At 34.2% G+C, this 24111-nt stretch overlaps 1 protein-coding gene across 3 annotated transcripts in view; it reads left to right on the forward strand.

The window, feature by feature from the left end:
- Positions 1-24111, forward strand: part of FANCL (FA complementation group L) — a 29061-nt gene that overhangs the window by 762 nt on the left and 4188 nt on the right. The window contains exons 2-7 of one of the 3 annotated variants that reach the window (XM_082756738.1): positions 1498-1551; positions 2558-2618; positions 3705-3761; positions 6072-6169; positions 11577-11673; positions 16497-16565. In XM_082756738.1, coding sequence (XP_082612864.1) covers positions 1498-1551; positions 2558-2618; positions 3705-3761; positions 6072-6169; positions 11577-11673; positions 16497-16565 — 436 coding nt within the window. Of the gene's footprint in view, positions 1-1492; positions 1552-2538; positions 2619-3704; positions 3762-6071; positions 6170-11576; positions 11674-16496; positions 16566-24111 lie in introns of all 3 variants that reach the window. The other 2 variants (XM_082756739.1, XM_082756737.1) reach the window with 2 other exon arrangements.

The raw sequence follows: 24111 nt of genomic DNA on the forward strand, positions 1-24111 counted from the left end.
CTCTCAGCTTCTTGTTTGAGAGAGACTTCTGGCTCTTAAATCACCTTCACTGCTCTTCCCTGGACTAGCTCTAATATGCCCCTGTCCCTCTTGCACTGGGGGTGCAGCTGAGGACCCAGTGCTCCAGGGGCTGCTCCCACTGCCGAGCAGAGGGGAGGCATTGCCCTCCTTGACCTGACACAGTGCAGGAGTCCCTTTGGCACAGGGTTGGTGTGGTGTCTGCTGGGACCTCTCTAGCTGGTCAGCCTCCCCGATGTGTTGGTGCATGGGTTTAAATCCTCTCCTGCTAAAGGACTTGTCACTTTCCTTTGTTAAGTCTGTGAGGTTCCCATCACCTCGTTTCCCTAACCTGTCGCATCCCTCTGCATGGTAGCATGACCACATCATGTATCCATTGCTCTATCAAATTTTCTGGCCTCTGCAGACTTGCCGAGTGTGTCCTGCTCTGTCCTTCAGGTCACTACCAAAGGTTAAATGGTGCTGGCCCCAGGACTGACCCCTGGTGCGCACCACTGATCCCTGGCTTCCAGCTGGACTCAGTCCTGCCTGGGGGCACTTGTGCCACCTTTCAGGCCACCTCACCGTCTGCTCAGCTCATCCTTCTTCAGGGGGATGTTAGGGGAGACAGTATTGAAGGCCTTGCTGGAGCGGAGGTAAACCATTAGAGAACTGGTCATTTTATTATAACAGGGAACCTGTTGTTCATGCCTTTCTGCTGGATAAATCTCAAGAGTCTGTAGGTGTAATTCAAGGTACACTGAGATGAAATGCCCTGAAATAAAAGTTTTAGGATAAGTGCCTTCTTCACTTCAGGGAGGTGTTAAACCCTCTCAAACCTTCTTTCTTTCAGTCCTATTTTGATCATACTGTAAGAAAGTAGAGGGAGGATCACAAATCAGGATAATTACTGAAAATACAAGTGGATGGTGTTTAGGGGCTGCATCATAAGGATTGCACTAACAAGAAAAATGTATTAATGTAGTTAACATAGTTGCAACGAAACATAACGTAGTTAAGTTTAGGTTTCTAAATCCTTGTAGAAAATGTTTTGTGAATCAGTGCCCGAGTTCTTTTTTAGTGTAGTACTTCTGTGGTAAGTGTCTGCTCTTTTACTTGAGTCAAAGACAGACTTTCATATACTTCAGTATGACTTGGCTTAAAGTATATTTCTTGGTTTTGCCCACATTTGGATAGTGTTTTTATTCTAAAGCTTATTATTTTTGCTTTATGAAATGTGACGTGCTGAAGAGTTCTTACTGAGTATTGTGAGTTGCAGAGGTCAAGAGTATTTCAACTTCAGAATTAAAAACAGGATTATTCCTACCTGTCACTCATGCTGCTTTTTTTCTAAATGAAGAAATTCTGAATAATATTCCTGCAAGTCAGACAAGAGAAACTTTCTTGTTTCGTAGTTGATACTATGGGGAATACTTCCATCAAGTGTCTATTTTTCTTTGCTTGCCTTCCTATTAACTAAGTGCTTGTTTTTAAGGGTAGAGACTTCCATATCCGGATACTGCTACCAGTAGATCATCAACTGAAAGATGCAAGGTAAGATAGTTTCACAGAGAAAAAAAATGTGTAAGGAGATATGAAACCAAGCTTATTTTGATAAAAGCAGTGATGGATATGAAACTGAATTAGTATTTTTTTCCCAGTATGAGCGTTGGCAATTAATTTTTACTGGTTTCAACTTAACCTTGCAACAAAATTGTATAGCATCAGTGTTAATAAACGCTGATAATAAGTGTTGCCCACATCAAAATATTTTGTTGTTAATTAAGTTTGAAACCTGTTGGAATTAATTGGTTATATTTATATATAAACCAATGTACTTGGGGAAAATGCTCATTTAAATCAGACTATTTATATGTCACCATTTGGGAAACAGAAAATTCAGTGCAAAGTTATAAATTAAAGCAATGACTTACTTGAATTTTAAAAAAAGCTGCACTAACCTTATTTTTTTTCTGGTTAATACCCTGTTACTGAACTTTAAAACCCCTGTTCTTAGTGGTGGGATTGTTTGTCAGAGTGATGTTGGGGGTCCTGGGAGGGGATTGTGTGTAGACATGCATGCGTTTAGGCATGCATTCATCTTTATCTTTGTATTGTGTGCTTCTGCCTAGGCCAGCCTGCTGTAAACCGAACTGTTGTGGTATTAGACAGCTTAATTACATTCTAGGTCAGGTAGTTAAAATTGCATTATAGGTAACTTTGACATTTCCAGGATACCATTTTTAAATATTGGTACATTTTATGAAGTCATATTAGCTTGCAAGAATTATGTTGTTGTTTTCAGCAAAGAATAGAGGTTTTTATAGGTAAATGTCTGCTTAATTTTTAATGGGCCTTGGGTATTGACATTTGAAAATTTTAAATAACTTTGAATATGAGTGCTCAAAGAAATTTGAAAGTATTGTTTACTTCCTTTGTGGTTTCTAAAGAAAAAACTATGTTGTTGGACGCCAGACTTCCTGATCCTTTCTAAAAATCATGTACTGTTAATTTAAAATGAATACAAAGTTTTCTTTGCAGTTTTCTTTTGTTTGTCTAGGATAGAGTGTAGCTGGCAACTAAAGAAGATACTGCATGGATATCGGCATATTTTAAAGCAGGTATGCTACTTTTAAAACTGATTCTGTTAAATTGATATGTATAATGATTGTAAAAAGCTAGTACTCGTACACCTATTTTAAGTGTTAAAGAATTCTCGTTTCGCTGCATAGCCAAGATTTGCTATTTTGAAATGCCTGAGTATTTGCAGGCTAATGTGAATTGATATTGATAGTATTTAGAAAATACTTACATTTAAATTTTTTAGCAGTGGTGTGTTTTTTTTTGTTTTTTTTTGTTTTTTTCTAAGATTAGGATAGAATTTTTTTAATGAATTGCAGATTACATCTTACTGGGATTTTCTTTAGCATCTCAGTTAGAAACAGATGTTTTTCCTCCTTTTTTACATATGTAGATGTATAGAATTCCTTATAAACTATTCATAATACGTGGATGAGAAATTACATGAATTATGGATTTATCCAGCTTGTTCTTTGTTGTAGGCAGTCAAGAAATCTAAGTTAAATCTCTGTGTCCACATGAAGCTTTAGAGCAAGGATACAACAGCACTCCAGTCATGAAGAATACTTTGTTTTTAAGAAGGCATCTTTGCCACATGTGCAGGTTGAGAAACTATCTCACCGACTGTGCATCCCTTTGTAGAACAAGGGTTGTGACTATAGAGTAACCAAAGGTAGAGAGCTGAAGAAATTGAAGTGTAAATATCTGCTGCATTTGAAGATGGATAAGGATCCGTTAAACCTCTGCAGCATCTGAAAGCAAATGGCTCTGGAGAGTTCTTAAAGAAAATTTAACCAAAAACCATTCTGAGTGATGCAAAAGCCTCTGTTCTCACTGATGAAGACTGAAGTCTTCATAAATGTCTTTGTAAATACATGAAGTGTGAAGTCTTCACAAAATGTATAAATGTTATGTGACATTATTTGACAAAGGTGGCAGAAAATTTTCACTGAAGTTCCCTATGCTCTGGGAGTTTTGTTCTTTAATTGCTGGATTTTTTTTTTTTTCTTTCTTTTAGTGGCTTGATGATACCAGAAAAGTAGATGGAAATTTTAGATGGATATTATTTACCATTACAAGTTAAGAGATGAAAATGCACTGATGCTCTGTTCTTCTGTTTCCTCCAGAGGCTGCACAGCTGTCCAGATCTTGTCAGTTTTATGGTGGAGCTGAAAACTATTTTGGTAAGTGACAGAACATGTATGTGGGAGAAGGGTTGTTCTCATAGCTTTAGGTTTTACTATGATTTTTTTTTTCAGTTTACCGTTTAATAGATGGATATATATATATTTTTTTTTTTCCATAGGGGATTATGTATGTATGCTGTTCACATAATGCTTGTATAAATATCCTTTTAAGATTTTAAGCTACTGTACTCTTTGGAAATTGGACTGTTGCAGAAAAAAATAAGATTTGGGCAAGTGATCTCAATATGTTCAGCATAGAGCTAGCCTCTTTATAATGATTTTCTTGGAATTCTTGGTGTTGTCCAGATGTTTTGTTTGTTTGTTTTTTAAAAAAAGGGGGCATATAATAATACAAGGGGATTACACGCTATCAGTGGGTTGCTAAGTGTGTTTTCACCATTGTGGGAACTTGATGAATAAATGTAGAAAACCTTTTCTTTAATATTACAGAGATTTCTGTGTATTTTCTGTTAAGAGTTTCTAATCTGGGTTTAGAAGAGGAGCAAAGTCTTCAGTTAACAGCGTGAAACTGACCATTTCATGTCTGTTGCTAAAATATTATAAAAGCGTTCTATGCAAAGAATACTTGCTTACAGCCTACTTAACTTAAAAATAAAACACTAAGTTTTATTCAAAACAACAACAAAAATACTTTTCTAGTGTTTTACTACTGCTCTACAATAAGAATACCTTTCTTCAGTACTGGTTCAATTCCTGCCAAACTGGATTATGCTGAAGCAGGCAAAGGCACTTAGAATAAGACATAAAAATGTCTACATGGTGCTGTTTTGGAGTATTTCACAATAGTTGTTCCAGTCTATTTGCCTGGATACATAAGACCTCAGAAAATGACACTGCAGAGGAAGTATAATTCATTCAAAATAGTAAAGTGTTTCATACCATGAAGTGAACCTGAGCGCACAAAAAAAGTAGTAGAGGACAAACTTGGGAGAAAGGATTGATGTAATGGCATTATTTTAAATTTATTTTATTTAAATTATAACTTCTTGTTTTATTGTAATTTCTGTATTATCTGTGTATACAAACAACAGAAAATAATTTGTTAGCTCTTAATTAAATCATAAAGTTTACCTTATTATACAAGTAAATATCATAAAGTTTACCTTATTATATGAAGACACGTCAAAAAGTCTAAAATACTAAAGCAGATATATTGAAGTTGGTCACAGTAATTGTAATAACAAATATTTTGCTAATTGCATTAGATTTTTTTTCTTGAAATTTCTTGAGATTTTTATTATTTTCAAAGTTTAAAACTTTGTCATCATAGTGAAAAATTGTTCATTATATCCTGTTGGAATACCCATTTTTTCATTTTATGATTTCACTTTCAGTGTTTATCTCGGTGCAGAATTCAGTTTAATAATAATGAAGAAAACCTTGTTCATGGTGACGTTTCAGTGTTTTCCATGTCAGTTAAGCTGTGCTTCTCTTATCCTCTCGTTTCCTTGTGTTTTTTTTTTTTTTTTTTTTTCTTTTCCCTTCCCCTTTCTCTCTTTTTTTTTAATTGTTGGGCCATCTTGCCATCTTTTAGCACAAGGCTATACTGAGACTGAGTGGCACTGGTAGGTGCTCTTGGAAGTCATCATTAATAATCACTGTAGCTTTGGAAACAGCTCTCACTTTATATGACCTGTAAGCATAATTTGAACCAAAGCACACTTCTCAAGAACAAGTAGCACAATGTGAACATGTGGAACATATGGTTTGTTTTGTCTGTAATCTGGTGTTACCTTTTTCATAAAACTTTTTTGAGGCTTTATAACATACCTGATAGGTGTCTATACCAGAACTTATTTTCTGGGATCCTATCATATTAAAACTGAGAAATTGAGTATTTTTTGATTGAGTATGTTAAGTGGTATATAGTTGCTTAAGGATAATGTGGGGGATTTCATATATGTGTCTTCTTTTGTGGCTGTGATGCTCAGGAAACAGCTGTGGGCTTCACAGAACCTTCTTTTAAAATGTTCTTTCAGACAAGATGCTTGGCTTCAAATTTATTAGCTTGAAAAAGAGGCACATTTGATATTTGCATCTGAAGACTATGTTGTCAACATCTGTGTTTTTTTTTAAATTGCAGATGTTTTCATTAGCAGTATCTGAAGTAATTTACCAAACAGCTTTTGTCTGCTTTAGCTGGAGGCTATAACAAAACAAATGCAGTGTACAGTTAATTTTACATAAGCTTAATATTTTTGAATGAATTGTGAAAATCACATGACTAAATAGATGCAAAAATATTGAAATCTCCCTTAATGATGTTTTTAATGTTCTTTTAAACAGGAAATTGCTTTAAAGAACACAGAAGAGCTGCATATACAACGACCACCAGAATACTACTCCTGTCTTGTCAGAGATCTAGAAATACTGGGTTGGAATAAGTATGTTTATTTTGTTACTTTATTTAGAGATTATCTCTAAAATATTCTGTTCTTTGGTATACATGGATCCAACATATTAAACATAATTTATCTAGTTAATTTGTCTTATTCAGAAGCCTTTCTTGTTTTAAAAGACAGCTGCTTTTTTCATTAAAAAAAAAAACAAAAAACCTGTATCAACTGAGAGCATATTTTCAGTATCAAGTAACTGTGCTGAAAGGTGAGAGGCTACTACTAAGCAATTGATTCTTCTTTGACCTATTACTATTGGCATAGTAAACATATGCAATAAAACGTTTGTAGTTTTTTCCATAACTTCTATAGAATTTTGGGTATTTCTGTTGTGTAGTGAAGGGTAACAGTGATGTGATTATGGAGTCAGTTATAACTAAGTTATAAAAGTTCTGTTCATATGTGTTTTTTTTAAATCTATAATAATTTTTAAAGAACAGTTTTATCTTGTCTTCATAGTGCGAGGGCCTCCTTAGACAAAGTGAAAACATAATCCACAAAAAGGTAAATCTAGATTAACAAAAAAAAACAAACAACAGTAGAGGAGATCTTGGAAAACTGTAATTCCAGAACTATAAAACAGCTGTTTCTGAAACCCCCAGAGAGAAATTTACCATGTTTCTTGCTACCCAGATGGATTCAAACAGATCAAAGAAATCAGGGCTAATGAAAAGCATTCCTTAGTCTCCAAAAGGTTTTCTTGATTCAGCTGTGCAGGGAGACCATGTTTGGTGTTTGAGGGAGGTGTGTCCCTTTTGAGGAGGGTTGATTACTGCACAAGTGGAGTGCAAAATTCTGCCACTAGGGTGTGTAGGCTCAGTGCACTCAAGAAGAGGTTTCAGAGGGTACATGCTGTAGTAAAAATTCAGCATCTGTCAAATAAGAGGTGGAAGTTTAAAAACTAGAAGTGAGTCTTTTCACCCACGCTTCAACTGTCATTTAGATACCGTGGGAATGAAAGTCAAATTAGCAATGGATATTATGGATATTTGTCTTTGTTGAGGAAAGAAGTGTACACGTAGCTATTTCTGAGGACCTTCTCATTAGGGTCTTGAATGCATTCAAACAGATTATATTATTCACAGTCCAGTATACCCTCAGAGAAGCTCATTGAACAAACTTAATTTGACATCCCTACACAGGGAAACAAGATTCTTGTAGAAACCTGAAGGAACACAGGGTCAAGTACTCAAGGTCCGTGTGGAAATTTTTTAGAAGTCTGCGGTGCTTCCTCTTTTTGCTGACTTTTAGTAGAAGCTCTAGGAGACTTTTATGGAGTTGAAAGCAGTTTCTATATAGGGAGGCATGAAGGAAACATTCGTGGGCTGTTTTTAGTTTTACTGATAATATAGAATTAATTTGGGTGCCTTCTTTCAATAAGCAAAGATGAAAGTTTGTGTAAGACAGTTTTGAATGAGAAGTTCTGTTTTTGTTTTACATGCTGTAAAATGAAAGCAAGTCTGCTTTTCAGCTTTCAACAAGACAAATCTACTTTTACCTTTGTCTTCAACAGTGATTTACCAAGTGTTTATTTTACTACATGAAATAAAAAATTAAAAAAGCCTGGTGTTGAAGAATAGTTTTTGAGTTTTCTCACCTGAATTTTGTATAAATAAATCATGTGTAATTAACATTAAGTGGGAACTTGCTTTGAACACCCACTTATTTAAAGGTCTAAAACATCCTTGTTAAATCAGCTGAAGCTTTTCAGTGATATGCATTATTCTTTTCAAATTTCTCAGACCTGAGTGTGAGAATATTAGTTAAACACATGGGAAGTAAGTTCTGAATCATGCCTGCTGCTTGCTCCCCACACCCAAAAAAAAATCCTCCAAAAAGCCCATGCCAGCAAAACAGATCGACATACACTAATATACTTATATTTTCAATTATGTTTACTATATTTATAATTGAATATAGTACACATATAGTTGAATGTATGTTATATATAGCAAAATATAATACACTTTTGAAATACGATTTAGTAGCTTATCTCAAAAACAGTATTTCTGACTTGAAATGCATACAAAATATTCAGTAGTTTGCTGTTAAAAAAACACCTCAGTGCTTTATCAGACAGCATGCTTCTAAGACAGAATGTGTTTTCTAGATTAAGATGATTTTCATGTAGACGCACAGCTTATGTTGCGCTTTTGTCCAGCGCAGTCTTGTAATTCAGTAAATGTATGTCTCTTGATTTACTTGTGTTAGTGATAGTCACTAATTTTGGGGGTGGGGGGTTGATTATTGAAGGGGCTAAGCTTTATATAAGTGATAGTATCTGCTTTAGGATGAGTTGGAGGGAGGATAATCTAGAGAGACAATTTGAAGTGTATTAGCAAGTTACACCTCTAATTAAAAATATAATGGACTGCAGAAAAGGCTACAACCTAGACTGATTTGGGATTGCAGGTGCTGTGTGTTTGCAGATTAAAAACATGTTGGTATGGTCTTTAAGCCGGAAACTAAGCCTTCCTACAGCCAGGAAGCCTCAATCACCGCTCATACCTTAAGAAGCCTCTGGCTTTATTATTACTCCTTTTAGGAAAAAGAAAAAAAAAAAAAAAAAAGTGGCTTGTTGTGGATGCCAGGCTTTTTCCTAGTAAGTTTTGTGTCATGCTGGAAGCCAATCCAGATCTGACTGCATCCAAATTCATCTTGAAAAATTTTTGTTTGAAAGAGAATCGAAGCAATAGTATATAGTCCCTTACCTCTGAAGTGAGTAAAGAAGCTTTTAAGAATAGCACAAATTTAGTGTGTTTGAATAATCTAAGAAATATGGGAAGTTTCTCAAGCACAAATTGCATATAGTACCTGGAATGATTTTACTCCTTTTTCCTCCCTACCTGTTGAAAGTAAAAGCAGTAATGAAGGTTGCAAATTGGCTGGCTGCTGTGATTAGACATCACTTCCTCTGTGATATGAAAAACATAATTCTTTGACCTAATTTAAGTGTGTGGCACACATTGTGTCATATTCAAATACTTGGACACAAAAATCCTAGTTGGATAAGTTTTAAAGTTTTACCAAATTTCCTCCACCAAGTGCTGCCCTCCTAACAGCTGGGGAATTCAAAGAAGAATTCTTCCTTCATTTTAAGCAGATCAAAAAATCCTGGTGCAAATGTAATTAGTTGAGGTGGGAGAAGGGTGCATATGAAGCAACAGTAATACTAAAAAAGCTTTTTCTTTATCTCATAATCACACTAGCTGAGTCCATGACAGTGCCTCAGGAAGGTAGATTCTTGACTATTAAACATCGGTAGGACTTGTTACCCTCACGTGGGTGCATAAATGTTGCTAGCATCTCTGGAGTCCATGGTGTGTGAGTCATCATCCAAATTTTCTCAGGTCTCAATGACATTTTGATTTCTGTTTGATATTTGCCAAGTTTTTTTCACAGAATGTATCTTCTTTTGCATCCTCCCTTTCCAAGGAATCCTGCCTTGTCATGTGCCTCCATGAAATACCATTTGTGTGTTATGCTGAATTACAGTACTTTGGAGATTTAACTGAGGCTTTCCATCTTTATGGTCATCCCATTCTTTTATACGTGATAAAATGATGGAGCCTACTGAGGAATAAAGGTTTATATAGCTGAAATATCACCTATCTAAACAATTCCTTCTTTTATTATACACTCGTAAGAAGTTCATATGACTTTTACAGACTTGTCCAACTTTCTCCAGTGCTACAGAACTCACTTTTTCATCTTTTCTTATCCAAACACTGGTAGAGTGATGTTGCAGAACAAGTAGCCACTGAGCTGTTGAGTTCTTTTTTTCTGTCCTAAATGGAAATTTGAATCCTCCTTCATTCCACGGAGGCAGTTTATTGCTTTTTACAGTCTGTTGAGAAGAAGGAAGACCAGCAATGAATTTTTTTTCTGGGCATTTCTCAACCCCATCTGCAACAGTAGATGGAGGAGTGTATTATTAATTAGTTTTATAAAGATAAGAAACTTTGTGATATAATTTTGAGGTGAAGTTTGAGAGAGGTGGGAGTAATGATTTGTCCTCTTAGAGGAGGAATGCAATAAATCTCTCTAAATAAATTGTGTTTGATTGACTGCAGTTTTATCAAGACTTCTATTTCTTTAAACTGTTGTAGGAAAAAGGAGTGTCAAAATACTCCCAGGAAACTGTAGGACAATTTAATATTGCATTAAAATTATTCAGCATGAAATGTGAAATAATATCTCTTTCCCTATTTACTATCATGATAGCTTTTTCCATATGTATTTTTCAGTTCCCTCGTATTGAGGCTGTGTATTCATGGAGATGATTTTCTTCTTTTCGCTTCTTGCCTGGGAATGTGCATGTCTTTTGGTCTTTTGGTGCAGGTCTACTTTTTCTTGTATAGACTTCTACAACTGTGTATCCAGTTTCCGCTGAAAGAGAACCATTTGTCCCAGCATGCTGGCCAAAGTGACTGGGCTAGTATGTAATAGTTTAAAAAAAAAAAAATGTTACTTAGGTCAGTGAGCAGATGCTTGGTTTGAACTCTGATGGGCCTTTCCATCAGTCTGGGTGATAAGTTGTGCAATAATCTTAGACTGCTTTTTATCTTTACACAAGAATGGTATAGTAAAAATGTCAAAATATCCAGATATCCAGTTCACTGATAAATATATTTTTTAAATAGAAGTTTGAACCTTTTTGGCAGTTGCTGAAGCTACTCAGCAGAACGTATTTCAATACAACAATGTATTTTACAATGGTATTCATCTTCATTGTTGTGGGAAGCACAAATCAGTGACATCTTAAACAAAAAGTCAGTGATTATGTCATAAGTTTTAAAACTTATTTACATTTAGTATGTACTTGCTACTTGCTTGGGTGCATTTACACTGTGTAAAACTGTCATGAAACAAAGGCAAATCATTGTAAATAACTCATTTTGTACCTGTTCCAGTACTCTTTTCTGTAGAAAATCAATTTCAGCATATGAACCAATATCCACTGAATTTTCCACAATAATAATATTGATAATAAAAGAGAACTTCATTGAAGAGAAAAGCAAATCAAGAGCATAAAAGTCTCATACTGTAAGAAACTGCAGAAATGGATCAAAGATTTGACAGGAAGTTTAATGTGTACATAAGTAGAGGCTGACAGGAACATGCTGTGCGTGTCAAAGGTTCCAGTGATGGAAAACTGAAACATAGCGCTCACTGACCACAGCATGAGCCTTGACACACATTGTAAATAACCCAAAGATATATGACTGCATTAAGCTGTAGACTGGTGTATTAACAGCAGTAAATCTAGAACAGCAGAAATGGTTGGCATATAGGACTTCCTCTGATTAATATTTGTAACAGACTAATAAGAGTATTGCAGACCTTTCAAGCTGTAATTCTTAAAATACTGTTAGAGTTTTCTTTTCTCTTGTAGAGTTGCATATGTGGATACTAGTCTTACTACAATCAAGCTAAAAGCTGAAGACTCCTGTGGTCGACAACATCTGATCACTCTGAAGTTAAATGCAAAGGTGAATTTATATGGGAGAAAATATTTTAAGGCTTCCTTGAAAAAGATGGATTTTTTAATTTATAAGGATTTCAGAGTTGGTTTGTTTGTTAGTATGTCTGTTGTAAGCATAATGTGTTTTTTGCGTCTTTTTTTGAGAAATTATTTTATAAAAAATAGAGTTTTCAGACTTTATCTGCATTGAAAATTTGTAATACATTATGCTTATTCCGTAGGAATCTTTCTATATGAGGCTGTGCATTATATGAAAAATCATTTATGATATTGCAATTATTTTTCTGTATCACAGACAAAACAACTTGGAGACTTTAATTCATTATTACTCAGTCCAGAGACCGAGCTTCTGACAAGAATAGAGGATCTTGGGTTTCTTTTTTAGCAAGTCTTACTGCTTCAGCTGTAGAGATTAAGGTTTATGATAGACTGACTACAGAATTGAGGTTCTTATATTAAAAAAAAATATATTTTTTTTTAGTTTAAATAGCTGGCTGATTTTGACAATGTTTAGAAACCAAATCCATGGCATGCGTGGAAGCAGTAAAATTTTAATTTTTCCTGATACCTGCAACAGAACTCAAACTGTAATATTTCTGTGTAGAATTTCTCATTTTAAGGCATGAATCTTTAACAGATATCCAGTCTGTACAATGACAATTGTATGGTGATTGCTGTTATCTTCAGTTTAGGGAAAAAAGTGGATCCAAACACTACCTGAATATTGAGTTTTGGAACTACCCTTGATCCATCCTGTGGAACGGATCTTGAAGGGATGAGGACTGGGCACTGTGTTGTGAAATTAAATTTCACCTTCACAGACTTCCTATTTTCCTTGGAAAAATGGAAAAACAGGAGTTTTTTAGTTTTATATAAGACAAGTTATTTTACCTTAAAGGGAAAAAGGAAATGTGGTTGCAGAAAAGGACTTTTTTTTTTTTTTTTTTTAAGTATACTTAAAATATAATGTGTGTATATTTACACATACAGAGTAGTGAATTAAATAATTTGCTAGTCGTTTAGTTGTTAAATACATTATGTTAATAAATGATGGAAAATATATGCCAAGAAATGAAATTGTGGTCTATTTAGTATGCAGGAAGAAAAACCAGACTGTATTGTCATCGTTTAGAAGGGAGCTGTTACCCCCATACTTAGTATGATATTAGAAATGAAATGCAGCCTGTTGCCCCTAAGCTTTTTCTTAAGTTTATGGTGACTGAAGTTAAGTGAAATACTTTTAACTGTTTGTAAATATAGACGTGCAGAAACAAAATACAGTCTAATACCCATTTTTACCAGGTAGCTCAAACACTTTTACATGTTGGTTGGTTCTGTTTATCTTTAATTCATCATTGTTCCATAAGGAGAATTGAGATTACCTCTTTTCTGTTCTCCTTAAAACTTGCACATTTTCTTTATAGTAATAAAATCTGTGAAGTTGAGACTCCTAATAGCAGAAAAAAGCACCTTCTATCAACTAAAGATACAGTATAATAAAAAGACTAGATTATCCAACTTGTCTGCTGTTACAAGTAATCATCAATCTTTTCTTTTTTCCCAAGTGATTTTTATGATGAAAGGATCAATTGTTTGTCCTTTTTAAACTGTCTGGCATTTAAACTTGCCACAAGAGAAAATTTATATGTGAAACGTGGTTTTGTTGACATGGGGATTTGATTTTCCTTGATATATGTATTTCATTCATTTGAAAAAACTTCAAAGTATTTTTTTTAAGGGTTTTCTTTTGATAACATGCTTTAACAAAATTATGCTTATTATTGTTATGTTGTTTCTTTGACTAAGGTTAGCAAGAGAGCTAAACCTCTCCCCCAAGCATATGTTGCTGGCTCTTGTATGTGTTCTGGCAGGTTGGTTCGTTCAGCCTTGTCCTTGTGGATGCCATATAATAAGAGGAGTTTGTAAGCATGCTGACGATAATTTCAAGAAAAATCTATAAGTGATTTAATAAGTTATTTTTCATAAAGTTATGTATTCAGGTATTCCCCTAAATATCCCTTCACTATCATTCTTAGTGGTTTGGATGTGTTTTGAGGACTTTTCTTATGCTTTGTCAAATGTTTCCACTTGTTGTATGAATGTGCTTTGTGTTAGGAATTGTCCTTTAAAACACTTGCTCTCTGTAATCTGCGTTTGTAAAGTATCTAGGAAACTTGGTGCCATCAAAGTAAATCCAGAGGAATTGAGAGTGTCTTATCATAGGTATATTTGTCAAGTCATCTGCTATGAAGTATTGACTTCTGTAAATTAATAGGACTGTCATAAGAGGATATATTGTCTAATTCTCAGTTTACAGTTTCTGAAATAGTTTTCAGTTTAGTTTGGCTGAAAATGTCTGTTGCGGAAATCTTTCTCCATTCACAGTTTAATTCATAATCTAGAGAAGTTGTCTGAAAACGAAGTGTGCATTTTTGCAAGGTATGAAACCAAGTACATTTGTTTTATTTATCAGATTTCCTTTTGCATTGCACGAGAAACTCATATTTTAATTCTTGGAAGTGGGTTGGGTGCTTGCCATTTCAGATCCCAAGAACTCTAATAGCCTCTGCAATAATTTGCATGCCATGTAGTAAATGAGATGCTTTGATGGTAATTAAGTGAATGGTTTGGCGAGGGTTATCGAAAATATTTTTTCTAGATAAATTCAGCTGCGTGCTCAAAAATACAGAATATAAATCTTTGCTTTAATAATTGCTTAAATTGGTTTGAAGAATAATAGGATGATTTCTAACATACAAATTTAAATGCAACTAATGGCACATTATGCCATTGATATGCTCTGGTATACTGTTTTAAAATACTGTCTTCTGGGGAGTCACTTGCCTTGTTTTATACAGGATTTCACCCTGCATGGTCTAAAAGCATTACACTAGACATGTGTACAGAATCACTATTGCATGGTGCTTGGCAATTAGCTGGTGCACATTACAATATTATAGTGTTAAGCAAAATTTGACTAAGAATGCAGATAAGGTGCCGTAGGTATTTAAAAAAAAAAAAAAAAAAAAAAAACATTTGTAGAATATGTTAGCAACTACTTGTTCAAAGGCATCTGACAAAAGAGTACATAAATGAATTTACTTATCAAGAAAGTAAGAACATAATTGGCTAATGCTGCTGGTATTTTAACTTGGGTAGCTCTAAAACTAATCCTACAGAGAAATTGGTCTGTCTTAGTTTGTTCTAGACATACTTTTATGTATTGAAAACAGGTTTATTTTTATGCAAGCACTGAAGTATTTCATGAAAAATGATACCAACATTACAGTAAAAGAAACTGTAATAGCTTTTGTGGCTGTACGTTTCTAAATTGTAACTGCCTCCTGTCCAAATTAGTTGTTTCAGCTCTCTTGCTCTGTCACTGTTATTTAACTTGTCTGCCACCAATCTGATAAAATAGTAAATATTCAGGTAGTGAAGTTGTCTTCAGAAAGTGGATATCTAACAAAAAACAGAAATGAAGTTGTACTAAAAAAAATGCATGTTTAAACAAATTTCTGTGGAATGCATAAATCCACCAGACTATTATTAAAATCAAGTGCAGAATGGATGCTCTGGGGAAGCTATGTCTTTTTTGCTCCTTGCCATAGAGGGCAATTGGAAAGTAATTACTGTGGAATTATACTGTATATAAAATGAAAAAACTTTTATAAGGTTCCAGTAATTGTCAGGTGTCTGGTATATAATGACATTATCTATACATATAAATTTATTTTGGGTAGAGAATGGTTATGGGAGGCAGCATAGCTAAACTTAACTTTGTTTTTATTTCTGAGGAAGTTGGGGCTTTTTTCATATTTCTCCCCAAGTAAGATTTTCTATAACGTTCTCTTGCTTTGTCAGTTTATGCAATACTAATACAATTTTTATAACGCTACTGTGTCTGTCATTGGTACAATTTGAAAGGTCACATAGGACTAAAAGAGGGAATTTCTCAGATGAATAAGATTTTGTGTAGGTGTTATTTTTAAAAGACACAGTTTGTTTGTACCTAGATGGTTCTTTCCTTTGCTGCTTTCGTTTTCAGAAAATACTTTTTCTCCACAGGGTTGATATTGGGATAATGAACTGTAATATTTTTACACGTGTAATGAATGGTAAATGGTTATTGTTGGATTTATCAAACCTTTTATTTTTGTAGCTTTGATTTGCTTAACAGAACTATTTGTTCTTTTCCTAAAGGATGCCTTTTAATTTGGGGCAGGCAGAGTGAGGGACCTGTTAGTTTTAATTTTGTGTGTATGTTCATTCATCTTTTTCTAAAAAGTTTTGTGCTTATTTTGCTTTAAGTTTCAAAAGAAAAAAAAAGCGTTCCAATCAGAACAAATATTCTAGTTCTAATTATTGACTCATTAAGGACTTTTTTGTTGTCGTTGTTTTAAACTTTTATACCCACTACAGGTAATTGAGGAACAAGAATGTTGCATGGGTAACATTAAGCTTCTATTAAAAAGATGCCGTCAAGATATCAGGAAACGTTGTAAAATTTTTTTTAGTATTTGGTCTTTTTAATTTTAAGTTCTTTTTTAATATATCTTTGCAAACACTGAACACAGGAAACTGTGATTCTCCTGCCACTATTAAAATCTGTTATAAAAAAAAAAAAAAACTGTTTACATGTAGTTTTCTTTAAATGATAATTATCATTTATAACTATTTCTGAAAATTCCTTGCATATTTTTCCTTTGAGAGCCAAGTTCGCAAGATGCTCAAAGTGCTCATATTTCATTATCATATTTGGCAGCTGAGTATTGGTCTGACTTTAAATCACATTTTAAAAAAGAACTGTATTTTTCTTCTGTTCCTCAGTATCCAACAGAACCACCAGATTGCCTTGTGGATTTTCCTGTTCAGTTTGCTATTTCCTGGATGCCACAGGTAAATTGCTGTACTATGCATCCTTCTTTAGTAATTATGATACATATGCGAAGGTAGGTGGCAATGATGTGTTGGACTTTGTAGCTCCAGATTTTTTTCCCTATGTGTTTCCCCTTCATACCTGCTTATGTAAAATTGAACTCCATATTCCTTCTGATACTGTTTTTAGTATTTTCATTGCCATTTAGATATACCTTGCATGTTTTATACTTTGCACTCATATTGGCTGTTTTTCTCATAAGCTGTTCATACAGATGAAAATTCATATCTTTAGAAATTATATTGGGTAAATATATGTACAATAAACTTTTTATATAGAAAGAAGCACCTTCTAAAGCTGACAGCCTTTTAGAAAATTGCCAGTCCCCCAGTTCATTATCCTATATAGTTTCCATGATGTAATAAAACTTCCTCAGTTATAGTCAAAAGAACAACAAGAAAATACTTAATAGAATTCCAATTTCATAGTGTAACAGTTACTGTCAATACAGAGAACCAAGAGCCATTGTCTTTTTTTTAATCTTTTTCTTTATTTCATTTATTTCTCTTCCTTAATAGAGCATGTGTACTTGATTAAATGGATTTAAATGTGACCACTTAGTTGTAAGTTAATTTGAATTATCTGTAGAAAATAGTTGATGTTTAATTTCATTTAGTTCAGGAAAATAGATTTTATATAAGTGATGGTATTTCATAAATCTAACTCTTGTGAGGATTTCTGACCATCAATAAAGCTTGCCTTGGTGCTATTAAATTTATATAGGGAACATGGTTGAAAATTTTGCAATAATTTTAAGATGAGCATATAATTTTTACTGCAAAGCTCAAGGTTTTGTGTATCACCTTAGATCCTTCAGTTTGAGAGCTTGAGGAAATAATTTCAAGAATGAACCATTGCAAATGAAAAATGTGCTTGTTGTCGTGTGTCATTTTAGTTTTTGATTCTGTGCTATGGTTTTGAATGATTTAAATAGATACTGTTTTTCCCTTAGATTGTACTGGATTTCATGTACTACAGGCAGGATTTCAAGTACTGTTTCTTACCTCCAGTGTTATCCATATATCTAATATTATTTTATTAATTTTTATATCAATGCAATATATGTTGCCTCAAATTAACAACATTTCAAATATCCTTGACAGTTGTTGCTGCTCTGAGTTTACTGTTAGTAATTTTGAAGCTACCGGCTGGATTTATGTCTTAATAAAATGTTCTTGAAAAACATAATATGAAGCAGCATTCTTTGACAAGTTAAAGATGTAAGCAAATACATTAATATTGACGCTATAAGAAAGTAAAAATCTACTGTTAAAAAGTGGCATTCCAGAGCTTGATATCTTAAAATCTTTATACAGTTAGAATTACCTATGGGTAATGTGTTTGAAAACACAAACAATAGGTGTAGGTATGTAACTGAAGACATGTTCTGAAATCATAGGATACAAATTCCAGCTGCAGATAATCTGCTATAACGTGGGACCAAATACCAACAACCTGTACATTATGTTGATAATCTTGTTTCAGTTGTCCAGTCCTTTTTCAAAATTAACCTTGTATGTGAGTGACACGAACCCAACACTTAGGGAAAAAAAAATAGTTGTAACAATTGCATTTCATACACCATTTAAATTTGATTTATTCTCAAAATGCATGGAAATCATTATAGTGAGCAATCTTCATGCCATGGTAAAATAAGGGTTAAACTTGGATAAAGCAATTTAGCATGTCCTCAAGTGGTTGATATATTATTTTTTTCTGTTCCTAAAAGGGAAACAGAACACACTATACATATCTTCCAGTAAAATAACATGAAGTTTTGATGGGTCTTTATTTTTAATATTTGTTGGTCATCTTTAAGGTAAAGATTGACAAGGCTTAACTGGAATTGTGCAATTGCACTATTATAATATAAACTCCTGTGAAAGAAAGTATAAATAGATTTCAGGTAATTGATTTTTTTTTTTTCCCCCTGCTGTTGCCTATTTCAGGTTCTTTTCAGTGCTCATGGACTTTAAACTTGAGGGGTTGTTGGGTGTCTCTTTTTTTTTTTTTTTTTTTTGGTATAATAATAGACATGGCTTTATGGCATCCATATTAAAAATGGGTAATTTTCCTTATGGTCCCTGTCTTCCTGCTGGGTTGATAATGTTTTGATGTATTTTTCTTTTGCTCTGATGAGAGGTCTGCTGCTGCTGCTCTGACATATTCATTTGGATGAATAATTATAACTTGCACAATGTCAAGCTGAAGATGGTAGGGTTTTGTGCGTCATGACAAGCCTAGTAGCCAGTGCAGGTGTCTCACAGCATGATCAGCAACAGCCAGTGTATTCTGGCTCAGAGGAGACATTTTAGAGTAGTAAGAAATCAGCACCAAGGGCAATGCTGCTGCTGCTGCTGCTACTGTTATAAGTGCCAAATAAATGCAGAGTGCTTCTCAATGACAAGTGCAAGAACATCTACTTATTTCAGTTACATTCTTTTTCTAAATAACCAGATAAATGTGCTGTCTAGAGATTTTAGCATAAACGGTAAGCATGGTTCTGCAGTTTCAGAGCATCTATAATCTGCTGCCCTCACGTCAGGGTATTGTTTCTATACTGACCACTGCCCACCTGGTTTGCTACATGAAGGTCAGGAGAGTGGAAATTAATGACTAATGAGGTCATGCAGCCAGCCAGCCAGCAATGAAACAGTAATACAAGATTCAGAAGGTATAGTGATATGAATGAGATTATTCTTTAGTTATTTTGATGGAAACACAGTAGAATGTATCATAATGCTTTTTTTTTTCTTTTAGCAAAAGAGCTTCACAGACCTCAGTTTTCTATGTATCTATCAATACAAAAAATGGAGATGGTTGACAAGTCACTTTATAAAGATTTGAGAGTGCTGTGTCTCAGTTGGATTTGTGCTAAAAAGGAGGAAAATTGCTAAATTTCAATTTATGAGTAATAAATAGTAGTCCAAACAAATCTAAAGAATCATACATTGCTTAGATAATATAGGCGATCCCTTTGCCAGCCAAACACTGTTCACTTTATTAAATTTTATTTTATCTGTGAATGCATAGAACACCTAAAGTTTAGGCTGCTTTACATTTCCCATTAGGACGCTTTGCAGTTATTTTAATTTTGCTGGATTCCTAAGGATAAGCAAATTTTGTGCTAGGAAGAATTAGCAAAAAACAACCAAACAGAAAAAAATCCACCAAACCTCACAGTAAAGATAAATCATATTTGTATATTTTTTAAACACAAGTTTTATTAAAATGCACTGTGTTTATCTTAATTTGAACATTCTTACTACCATTTGGTTAGAATTCAATCCATCCAGGATTTGGAGTGGTTGTTTAAAGTTTGGCAAGAATGTTACCATGTATCATGTAGCACTTCTTTAAAGTTATTGGCTCTATAAATAAGAACGAAGAGTAGAGTGACTTTTTTTTTTCTGTTCCTTCTTATTCATTTAATTGAAGGGAAGAGTGTAATTTAACTCTAAGTGATTGATAAGCTGAGTCTTACAGAGCAGTGGTTGTAAACTTGGGGAAAGTGTTTGAATTAGAATAAACTAAAAGAAAGAATTAGCACGAGGACCAGTGATGAGATGGAGATGAGAGTGCAGAGGACAGGAATGGGAACAAAACCACTGCAGAACTACATGACAGTTCACTGGTAGAAGAGAAGTTATTATGATGAGGCCAGTCTGCAGATGCCGAAAGGACAAAGCTTAGGGGTAAGAGGAGCAGCAATAGAATATGTTGCCTTCTAGGTAGGTCCAGGATATCTGATTTTTACTGACCAGAATAAGTGCTTCATCTCCTACCAGTTGTTGAAATAAACGGAGGATACGTATAGTCTGATAGGACAAATAGTAAAAGTTCGGTCAGTTTTCTAAAACTGCTAGGGAACCATGTGAAAGTCAGTATGTTTACATGTCTGCTTTCCTGTAAAATAACCAATTTAGTTAGCCCAGTGTCTACACCTACCTGTTTTCAGATGTTAAGAACATAGAATCATGGCCCTATAAATTAACACTGAATTGTTCAGTCCAAAGGATTGTATTGGTGCATTGTGTAGCAGTATATGTCAGATTTTTGTCTCACAGAGCCTAGTATAACTAAAACTTTGAAGCTTTGTTGAGAGAAAACTGGCTGCTGAGTCACACTGCATTCCTATCATAAGTCATCACTGATTGTATTATTTGTTTTCTATACTCACAACTTGATATGTGAAAAATCTAGAGAAGTGTTGAGTGTTTGCAGCTATGACTATGGTCACTGGAGGTGATGCTTTAATGCAAAGAATCCTTTAAAGCCTGCTGAAGGGATTTCAAGCTGAGTATTCCAAACTAAGGTTTTCTCAATTTCTTATTTTTCTGTATGGAAACTCAGAGCGAGGTTTTCTAATTATGCATTTTGCTGGTAAAATCAGTAATGTTTTTGGGCTGCTCAGTTTCTGTGGTGGTCATTAAAGAGAGCTGAAGGGAGCTGGATCATTAAGTCATGCAGTATCTCTCTGCCAAAAACTGACCAGGCTCCCACCTGAAAGTAATGGGGTGTCCTGGGACTGGAAGGCATTGCCAGGACCTCAGTGCTGCGAGGGAGAGGAACCCAGCTCTAGCTGTTGGCTTTGTGTGAGTTCACATTTGATGGGCCTTCCACCAGCTCTAGCTCTAGCTCCCTTGTACAGCTACTGTAATATAACTGTGGATAATAATCACATCCCCTCTTAGGCTGCTTTGCTAGTCAAAGCAAGTGAAACTTTTGACTTTTCCTAATGATGGACTCTCCATTCTTTGTCTGAGAAATGTTTTGTCTTGGATCTGATTTGTTCGTAGCTTAAGGCAGGAAGGGACCTCTGGAACCCCTTTCTCAAGCCGGGTACCCGGAGCAGGCTGCCCAGGACCATGTCTGGGTGGAAATATCTGTTTTCTTGGGAAGATCTGGTCAGAATCCTGTGCAGTGTTTCAGCTTGAACTGTGCATTCACTAGTGTCTTCTGTGCTGACTTCATAAATCCCCTGTCACCCTACAGACTGAGGGAGCATAGCTGCAAAGGGATCACTTTCCAGCCAGTGCAACAGATGTAGGCAATCCCATAGAAATAACATGGTTCAGTTAAAGACTGTGATATCCACTTGCACAACAAACTACGTTTAGGTTTTGTGACTGTTCTCATGCTGGTAATAGTCCTAACCTCTGCTAGCTACTAATTACTGCTAGTGTGGGAAACGGATGTCAGTGCCTCAGTAGTTAGAAGTAACATGCAAGGTTTATATTAGACATTAAAATTATCTTCATTTTGTTTTAAGCTGTTGTGAAAGATTAAACTGCCACAATGTTCTTTATGTTTTTATAATGTATGTTTTGCCTGACGGCCATGGAAACCTAATAATTACAGAGGATGGTGTAACTAGTTTAGTTTTGCTAGTGATTTTTAGAGTCAGGTGGGTAGCCAGTGATGACATCCTGAAGTATGAATGTCTTATTTTTCAAAGAATATTTTACATATTTCATACAAATTCTAAGGCACTTGTACAAAGGTTACCAAGAAACTGAGAGTTTGTGCTGTGTAATATTATTAATGACTATCTTGGTGATGTGTAGATAAAAATAAAAAAATAAAAAAGCATGATAGTATTTTAGAAAAGAGTGTTGAGCAATGACCAAAGATCAGTTGGTTAATCAAATAAAAAGATAAAAAGGAATGTTACAGTTTTCATGGTTTGCATGACAAACATGTGATGTATTTAAATAACTATAGATGCATTTATGTATATAGCAGGAGACAGCTGGCTACATCAATGAAGCATGCAAATAAGATCAAATGAACAGTGCATTTAAAAAAAAGATTTAACTACCTTTTTAAGGAACATCATTGAAAAATTACAATTAGTATTAAAATTAATTGGATTTTAAAACTTATCTGTGGGTTATAATCCCTTGATGTTTCTTTTTTCTAGTGAAACCCTTTGAATTCCCAGAAGATAAAGATAAAAATGATTATTAGAGGATTTATCTGTATGTGATATAGAAAAATGTAAAAAATCAAAATGGAAAGCAACTGTTGCAAGTACCAGAAAATTATGCTATTAATTTAAGTGTCATCAGAGCACAAAAGATCACATTTCAGGACTGTGTGAAAATTATTAAAATACTGGAAATAATAGTACTTAAGATGAAGATATTATACTCTAAGATGTGGTTAAGTGACTGACACTATTATATCACTTCAGGTATTATAAAAGTAACAAAATGCTTTTAAAGATAATAAGCGTTACATTTTGAGATTGGCAGTATTCACACTTTTCTGCTTAAGTGCTTTCCTACTTTAATTTAATAACAGCAGGAAAAAAATGTAGCATTTTATTTCTAAGCTGCACCATTTCTTTCTAGAATATGTATGCATAAAATATAAAAACTTACTACGTATAAAAATCATATTTTTCCGATGGAGAAATAAATAAATATATATATATATATATGTAATTACTTCTTTCTGTCCAGGTGAGAAAGGTAGAACATAATCATTAAATATTAAAGGAGACAATTTCATGTATATTTCCTGTTACTGTTATTTGTAGAAAAATACCTCTTCAGAACTGATCGTTTAATTTTCTTTTTCTTTTTTTTTTCTTTTCTCCCTACTTGATCTCCCTTCAGTGTCTTCTTTTACCATTTTTTTGACACCTTCACTTTTTCCTGTTGTAGCTTCATCTATCTGTGTGAAGCCTTGTTTTGACTGCTTGGTCTGCTCCCACTGGTCTGTTCGTGACACTTCCAAATTCCTCCACTCATTCCATTTTACATCAGACTCTAGCTTACTTCAGCTCAAAACCTGTATGGAGTTTTACTCCAAATAAAACTCATCTCTTGCCTCCTTGCTTTCTTCACCTGTTCTTGGTTCCATAAATTCAACTTCATGTTTTGTACCTCTAGGCATCTGCATTTTAAAAGGTGTTAACTTGACTGCTGAGTGTTTTCTCTACTTGAAGAAGCCATTTCCTCTAGAAATAATTACTTATTTTTTGCTCAGTGATGTTTAAAAGACTTTTTTTTTTTGCATTGCTGTTCTGTCTGTTGTCCTGTATAATCACAGATTTTTTGATTCCATCTAATCCACTCTCAAATATTGAAATCCCTTGAGTGTAATCCTCTGATTATTGCATGGTTTCTCCTTCTCTTACCATATTTACATGGTTTGAAATCTAATGTTAAGTACCTGGCTTAATGCTGTTTAATTCTGAGACCTTTATGACGTTATTTGGCTATATATCATAGCTTTTTTTTTTTCCCAATCTACCTTAGTGGGCATTTCTTTGTGTTACATCCTATTGCTCAGATGAACCAGGGACAAACTATCATAATATTAGAAGTGTAATGGTAGATTTTTCTTCTTAAGTAAAAATCAGCTGATTTTTACTTAAGCTTTACAGTAGTTTGTTACAAGTTATAATGGAAAGGAATAGTTGTTACCATTTTTTAGAAAACTTTCCTTAAAAAGGGAGTCTAAAATACTTTCAAATCCAACTATAATGTATGCATA

Source organism: Aythya marila, assembly GCF_965140915.1.
Source record: "Aythya marila genome assembly, chromosome: 3".
NCBI classification, from domain to species: domain Eukaryota; kingdom Metazoa; phylum Chordata; class Aves; order Anseriformes; family Anatidae; genus Aythya; species Aythya marila.